Consider the following 7,945-nt stretch of genomic DNA (forward strand, 5'->3'; position numbering starts at 1 on the left):
GACCCGCGGCGCTTACACATGATTAGCGTGTCCGGGCATCGTTCCCCTCCTTGCACGACGGGATGCCAGTCCCGCTCTGTCGCCCGTTGCTCACACGGGTACAAACATTGGTTATTTGCTGATTGCTGACATGCATGAACAGTTCAAGTTATGCATACTCCAGTGCGTAGCCTTTTTTACAATCCTGAGTTCATGTGCCTAAACAGAGCACGCTCCATTTCTCCTGTGGTCTGTGCCAGACAAATATGATACGTACTACAGATGCACAATGCATTATGTTCTTAACTGGATACATCTAAATACTAAGAGATAACTGTAGGACACTACAGTTAACCAGTGCAGTGCAGATTGGGTTGTTCTGATATTGCATTGAAAGCTTGCAAAGAAAGGAATTTTTTTTGCTACTGTTTAGTTGGTTTAATACAAGATATTGCTTCTGACCCGAGAGATTTATCGTACCTTTTGAACACTTAATTTCAACCCGTGTATGAGAGATAATGTTATCATGCAAATATGGTAATTAAATTAAAAGTAAAAATTGTAGCTCTAAGGTTGGAGTGGGTGATTTTCAGGACTCTATAAATGCTTGCCTTTGAAACCAGAGGACTGGACTCGGTGGCCTGAGAGGCACCTTCCAGTCCTATGTGTGTAAGGTTATCTGCATTCCTGTTTTGTTACACAGGTAGGGGGGGAAAAGAAAGAAAACCTATTTATGTAAATCTAGCTCTGCATAAACTTTGGTTTGAATCATTTAAACAAAGACATATGGGATTTATCTGTAGTTAGTATTTCTTTCTCCTGAGCCTTTAATAGAGCTATTTTTGTCAAAGCCTTTCCTTCCTCTTTCCACATACACCAGGGGCAGGCAACAATTTTGGGCAGAGGGCTGCTAACTGAGTTTTGGCAAGCTGTTGAGGGGTGCATGACAGGCAGCTCAGGGCAGATAAATAATAATTAAATTTTTTAGGGGCCTCGTGGACGGGATAGAATGGCTTGGCTGGGGGTTTTCCGCCCCCGGGCTGCATTTTGCCAACGTCTGACCTACACCCTCCTTCAGTCCCTAAACAAGTTTTGTAAGAAGGGATGCTTGCTTTTGAAAGATGACACCTTTGCAATCAAAGCTGAAGGGATCAGACAAAGAGCACTTAATATTCTGTAAACAACATACAGTTGTTGCTTTTTGACTTCAAAATGAAAAAAAGATGTGAAGCAAAGTAAAAAGCAGAAGGAGCCTTAAATTTTCAAACAAGCATATTATATCAAAGTATCAGCAGTGGATTCAGTTTTCACAGCATGGGAAGAGGTTTCAGAGGCATGGGCGGAAGTAGTGACCTTTGAAATTAATTGTGAATTTCCAAAATGCTACTTATAATTTAGGAGGGCAAAAAAAAAGTGCGTTTACCATTTCGCTATGTAAAGACCTAACTTTTATAGTAGAAGGATATGCTACAAAATCCATATCACTGCACTTTGGAAAATATTTTTAAGGGACAAAATATAAAATCAGTGAATGAATATCTAAATAGAATTAAACCACTTCAGGTTGAATTTTTTGATGACTGCACTCTTGGGAGATTTGTTCTATTAATTGAGTTTCATACTGTCACATTCCTGCTATTTTATTTTTAAAAAGTAAAAAACCCTTCCTGTGCATCAACATGGAATATTTGAGAATAGAATGATAGTTTTATTTTAAAAATTGTGATAGTCTTTAATTGTCATTGAATTAGGAATAGGAGGGTTAGACTCATATCAAACCTGTCATTATTTTAAACTATCATGTAAGTTTTCACAGCAGGCATTGTGGCAACTGTCCTGCCCTTTGATTTACTCCATTGCATTATGGCTCAATCTGTTGCAACATCAAAATACTTAGTTACTAGATAAGAGGTAAAAGTACAGTTATATTTGCCTAAATTACTTGAGTTGTGCACTCTTTTTTTGGCTAGAAGACAAAGTCAATCTGGGTTTTACTTTTAGGCCTGGCAGTACCAATTCTAAGCTCTACCTAGCAGGGGATATGGCATAGCAAGTTCAGTCTGGGAACTGTGCTAATTACAGCAGACTTTCATGGCCATTTAGTCGGCTTCTTCATAGACCAGATAACAGAGTACAAATTGCTGCAGTCGGTGGGGAAGCTCTGTAGGTAACTGGGGCACTATAAAAGCCATAGTGGCTAATGAAATCAGTATATCCAGGTATAACTAGCACGTAGGAAGGTAATTTTAGGAAGGGGTAACAATAAAGGAACATTTTTAAATAATCATGGAATGCACTGCTAGGGGGGTTATCAGTTATAGGTCTTTAACATGTACGTTACTTTAGGCAGCATTGCTGACACAGTATGCAAGCATTAAGATGATTTAAATTAATTCTTAAATAATATGTCTTATAGATGGCACAAAGGAATTGTACCCCATTTCTGTGTACAGATATGCATGACTGAGTTCATTTTTGCCTTTCATTGACACATGTTTATTGACTACCAGTAGATGTAGGGTAATTGCATTCATGTATGGATAGTTACTCCCATAACTAATCAGACTACTTTTTGGAACAGAGCAGAGCAAATCTTTAATCTGTTGAACATTTTTTCCAGATAAGATCAAGGCACCTATGTGTTTTTCAAGTGCATGAGCAAAGTGAAATGGGATAACACTTAAATTTTGTTCAGACATAAGTTACTCTGCCATGAAATTACTGTATACCAGTATAAAATGTTCCAATGTAATTGTAACATTTGTCTGCTCCTAAATGGGAAAAATAGGAAGTAAACCTCTACCACTTTGATCCTGTTTATGTTGGTATGGGAGTGGACATACATAAAAGTTGAATTGGAACAGCTGATGCATACTCCTGGAGCAGCAAGTCTGTTCAACTTGCCTCCTTTTAAAAAAAATATAAAGTTATTGTTTGTCCATAGCTTTAGCTTCCCATTTAATGGAATAGGTTATAACCCTAAATATGTTCAGCAGAACAAATGTATATGTTAGTAATCTTGGTGACTAGAATAAGATAAAATCTAAGTAAAAACTAGCTTTCACGTACAGTAAGGGAATGGTGTGTGTGTGTGCGTTTAAGTTATTTTCTGTGCAATTCTGTTGACTTCTTGTGGGTTGTGTGTCTTCACTTATGTTCCAAAATTACCTTGATGGATTTTTTAAAAACATCTTTCACAAGTAGATCAGTTAAAATGTACGTGTTTCTGGCTGTATCAAGAAAATAAAATCAGGGATGTATTTGGTACCATGTTGGTCTGAGACAAAAAGAAATGCAAAGATCTAGAACTCTTGGTTTAAGAAAATAAAATAGTGTTTTAAAAAGTCAAACACATTTTCTTATATTGTGTTCCATTTAAGTATATAGCCCCTGGAAAGGAGAAAAAGGGCTTTACGCTTACCTGGAGCATGCGCTTAGCTAAACTGGTAAATAGCGATTATCAATGACTCGTTGCTGCCAGTGCATTGGTGTTAGAAGCCCCCAAAATGACTAGCTGCTGTCAGTTTCAAGGTTTGTAATGGCCGGTTTGGGGGCTGCTATTAGGAACCTTGAAAATGAAGGAGACTTGAAAACTAGGTAGCATAATTCAAGGTTTCTGCTAAAAGACTTTTGACAGCTGCTTCCTCTTCAACGTTTCTGGCAGTTAACTGCAGTACAATTGTATTACAAAGGAGGCAGTGATACCTAAGAGTCATTTGCACTCATGATTCCTGGGTTTAACTAATATGCAGATAATTGATTGTTACAGTATAAGCAGTAGCTAAGTATTTGGCAATAACATTCTGTTATGCCAGTGGTGCTCAACCTTTTTTTTCCCAGCATGCCAAATGGGCAGTGAGTGCTTGGTCAGACTGCGGGCCAGATGGTGGTTGCTGCGCCAGCCCTGGACACTGGATCAGAATCACCATCTGGCCACGCAGAACAGGGTGGAAACAGCACAACCTGAGCCTGGCCTTGCAGGGGGGAAGGGGGCTTCACCTGGCCTTCATGGGGAAAAGGGAGGTATAGCCTGGCCCTGTGGGGTGGGGGTGGAGGAAGGGGAATGGCCTAGCTCCAATCTTGGCCCTGGTGGGGAAAAGGGGATGTAGCACAGTCTTGCAGGGGATAAGGGGGTGTGGGCTGGCCCTGCGGGGAGGAGAGGACACAGCCTGGCTCTGAAAAGGCACAGGAGGCTTGGGGTTTGGGAATTTGGTAGGGGGAGGGTGGCCATATTAATGGCTGTCACTCCCCTGCCACCAAACCCAAACTTCCTGACCCATGGGGAGCCCCTTGGGTTAGATGCAGTGGCTCTGCAGGCTGTATTTGGCTCACAGGCTGGAGGTTGAGCACCCCTGTGTTATGAAGTTAAGTGAACAATGTGCTTATCAGTATGCATATAAGTAGAGTACACTGTATATTATTAAAATGGTAAGTGTAATGTCTTACTTTATATACTTGCGTACATAAAGCTATTTTTTACTGTCAGCTGTTTTTTTTTTTAAGCTGAACTCAGTAAAACAGTGATTATGCTTTTGGAAGATGAACTGGGAATTCACTGACTAGAAAGATGTGGGTTCCTGGCTGAAAGAAACTGAATGCTTCATAAGAATAAATTATTCTGTGCAGTCTGCAGATGCCCTTTCTAGTATACTACCTCCTATCATCTGATCAGTGATCGGGGCTGGGTTATGTATTAACAATAATAGGGCTTGTTACTCTCTTGGTAAGGGGTGGAGTGCTTTGATATTTGAAAAACTGGGAAAATAATATTACAAACTTTTTATTGGCATCTGGATGTTTGTTGCCAGTGTATCCCCGATTTTTTTTTTTTTTTTTATTAGGTACAAAATACTTTTTTTCTTCAAAAGATCTCCAGTGTTTACTAATGCTTGGTGTTTGTCTTTATTTTCTACAGGCCAGTCAAGACACTTTTAGAATAGAATATGATACCTTTGGGGAACTGAAGGTCCCAAATGATAAGTATTATGGTGCACAGACTGTGAGATCTACAATGAACTTTAAAATAGGTGGTGCTTCTGAGAGAATGCCGGTAAGTAGCTTGAATCTATTTTTAGGTGTGCACTGATAGAGAATTTTTGGGCTGATACCGGTGGCTAATTTTTAATGAGCCATATCAGCTGATACCAGCCTGATTACCAATATGTGGCCCGGCAGCATGGAGAGTGGGGTCTGGCTGGTAAGTCTGTTGGGCGGGGGGCTGGGCAGGGTTGCACTAGGGGTGGGTGGTAGCGGTGCTAGGAGGCAGGGGGTTATGACATTTTGGGGTAGTTGTAGCCCCCCACATAGTTCCCTTCCCAGTGCTACCACTGCCTGCCCTGAGCACAGCCCTGGCTCAGCCTCCCCTCCTGCCCCCCCGGAGGAGCCTGGTGCTGCCCCTGACCTCAGCTCGCAGTGGCAGGCCACCCTCACCCCATGCACAAGCCCTCCTGGGGTGCACGCAGTGGTGGAAGGGGGAACCCTGGACAAGCCACTCACGGCTCTGTCCTGTGCCCCGCCCTGTGCCACCCCAGCTGTGCAGCCCCTGCTCCTGGCCCAGCTCTAGCCCCACTCCTTTCACCATGGGAGGGCCTTCATCTGCCCCTCCCCCCCCCCCTTCCCATGCCTCTTTCCCCCCACAACAGACTTACCAGCTGGATGCTGATCTCCATGCTGCCAGGCTGCACTCCTGGCTGCCTGTGTGCTGCACTGCGGCTGTGCATATATGCACGTGGCATTTATCAGTAACATTATCAGCCACATGAACCAAAAAATGCCAATAGCCGATAATGTTGATTTTCCTTTTATCAGCGCTGATATGATATAGGACCAATGTATCGGTCGGTGTACCTCAGTCTACTTTTTTGAAGTGTAAACTCATTTGGACCTGAGAATTGGCCAATTTCACTCTCATAGACAGGCTTCCATGTTCTTAACCTTTCAGGCATGATTGGAAAACTTGAATTGTCCTGGTAAGGAGTTTCCTCCATCAAATAAGATGGCAAGAATCTCCTCAAAAAAATTTAAGTTAACCGTAGCTTTTCAGTAGTTACTGTGTTATTCTAAATCCTTTTTTAAATAACTTGTTTGAACACAATATTTTAGCGTTAGCTTTTCAGCCGAGTGCTGTATTTTGCAGATTCTAAGGTGTAAAAAGAACTCTTACGTGGCAGTTTTCTATATTGAAGAGTTATCCTCCTTGCATTCTGAGGATTATTTTGTATAAATCTGAAAGGTTGGCATATTTTCTGTGCTGGACAGATTGAAACAATGTAGAATTTGAGTACCTCCACTTTGCCAGGCAGTGCCTTTTGCATCCAGTATAAGTGAAATGTAATAAGACCTTTGTCCAAAAAGGCAACCAATTTATTTTTTTTCCTGGTCTTTTGGTACAAGTATTATTTGAAATTTGTTGTGATCTGTATTGTGTCTTAGTGTACGGAGAATTAGTACGTACATCTCTGCAATTTCCTACTGCCCTGCTTGATTAGATCTTAGAGACATTTAATTATCACAGATTGTATGGATAATGACTTTGGACAACCTAACTCCATCCTTTTTGGATTTAGGCATGGAAGGAGTTAGATGAGCCTAGACTCTTCCTACATATAAAAAGTTTACCTCTTTTTCAATGCATCTTCATGTTTCAGGTTCAAGTTATAAGAGCTTTTGGGATCCTGAAGCGAGCAGCTGCTGAAGTTAATCAGGATTATGGTCTTGATCAAAAGATTGCTAATGCCATTATGAAAGCAGCAGATGAGGTAGGAGGATGCTGTTTAAAGCATTAGAACTGTGGTCCCTGTTCTATGTGTGCTAAATACCTTTCTGTAGGAACAGATTGTTTGAGAAAGGTGTATTCAATTTCCTGAATTGTTACAGTAAAGCATTAGTAACTGACTGGTACATTTTGTTTAATGACTTAAAATGGTCTACTTAGTTTTGCTTCTTATGTTTTATAGAAGCAAGTGGATACTTTAACGCATTTTGATATCTCTTTTTAAAGGTAACTTTTTCTCCTCACTACTACTACAATAAAGTTGTATTGAATTAATGCTGTCTTTGCCATCTGTAAAATAGGCAGCATAAAATCCTCATCAGACAGGCAACATAGAAATTAAGGACAGGGGATAGGATCAGCCATGTTGGTCTGTTTGCTGTGCTTCTTGACTGGGTGGGGGATTTTGGGTGGTAGAATCTCATTTGCCAGACAAGCCTTGTAACTCTTGACATTTGTGATTTTTACCATCTGCACCCTGGGTGGCATCTTGTCTTGGATTATGATTCATCTCAAAGAATTTCCTATGCCTCCAAATTTTAGGAAAAGATTACTGGTCCTGAGCCGTAACCTTCATTGTCATCCTCAGGGCCAAAAGGAGGCCAAACTATAGAGCAGTGATATTTCCTTTTAAGTTTATTATTTTGGTGTATACCCTTACCATTCAAAGTTATGGCTAATAAAAACGATCCCTTTTGTCACTAGATGTACATCAAAATTTCTCTTGGGTTGTTGGAGAGATTACAGAGTTATTCTTCACTAATTTTGTTTCTTCCTTGTTTCATATCCCCTTTCCCTTCCATTTTTGCACTTCTTCCTGTGGAGCTTCTTGCATACTCCGTTTTGAGAAATGCTGCTATAAGAGGAGGGAAGTGATTTGGTTCCCTTTTACCAGGCCAACTGCTAGGCACTTGGAACGGTCTGCCGGTTCTATGCCTTGTCTTTTGAGCTGGTGGTTGTCATGATCACATATCTACAGAGGCTGGGAGTTTGTTACCCTTCTTGGATGATTGGTTGGTCAAGGGCATTGTTTTCATGGGTATCAATAAACTAATCCATGTCATTGTACAGGTATTGGAAACCATTACCTAAAGTCTCCATTTGGTCTTGACACATTCATTTGGAGAACTCGGGTCTCCTCCTAGGCTACTATTTAGGTATGTGGAAGAAATCAAACTTCGCGTTGTGGTTGAA

General features: G+C 40.9%; 1 protein-coding gene across 1 annotated transcript in view; it reads left to right on the plus strand.

Annotated features, from left to right (window-relative positions):
• FH (fumarate hydratase) overlaps positions 1-7,945 on the plus strand; it is a 32,094-nt gene that overhangs the window by 456 nt on the left and 23,693 nt on the right. The window contains exons 2-4 of the mRNA XM_019509212.1: positions 3,055-3,060; positions 4,895-5,029; positions 6,627-6,737. Of these exons, the coding sequence (XP_019364757.1) occupies positions 3,055-3,060; positions 4,895-5,029; positions 6,627-6,737 (252 nt within the window). The remainder of the gene's footprint in view (positions 1-3,054; positions 3,061-4,894; positions 5,030-6,626; positions 6,738-7,945) is intronic.

The sequence above is a fragment of the Gavialis gangeticus genome, unplaced genomic scaffold (genome assembly GCF_001723915.1).
Source record: "Gavialis gangeticus isolate Ggan-Ray unplaced genomic scaffold, GavGan_comp1, whole genome shotgun sequence".
In the NCBI taxonomy this organism is placed as follows: domain Eukaryota; kingdom Metazoa; phylum Chordata; order Crocodylia; family Gavialidae; genus Gavialis; species Gavialis gangeticus.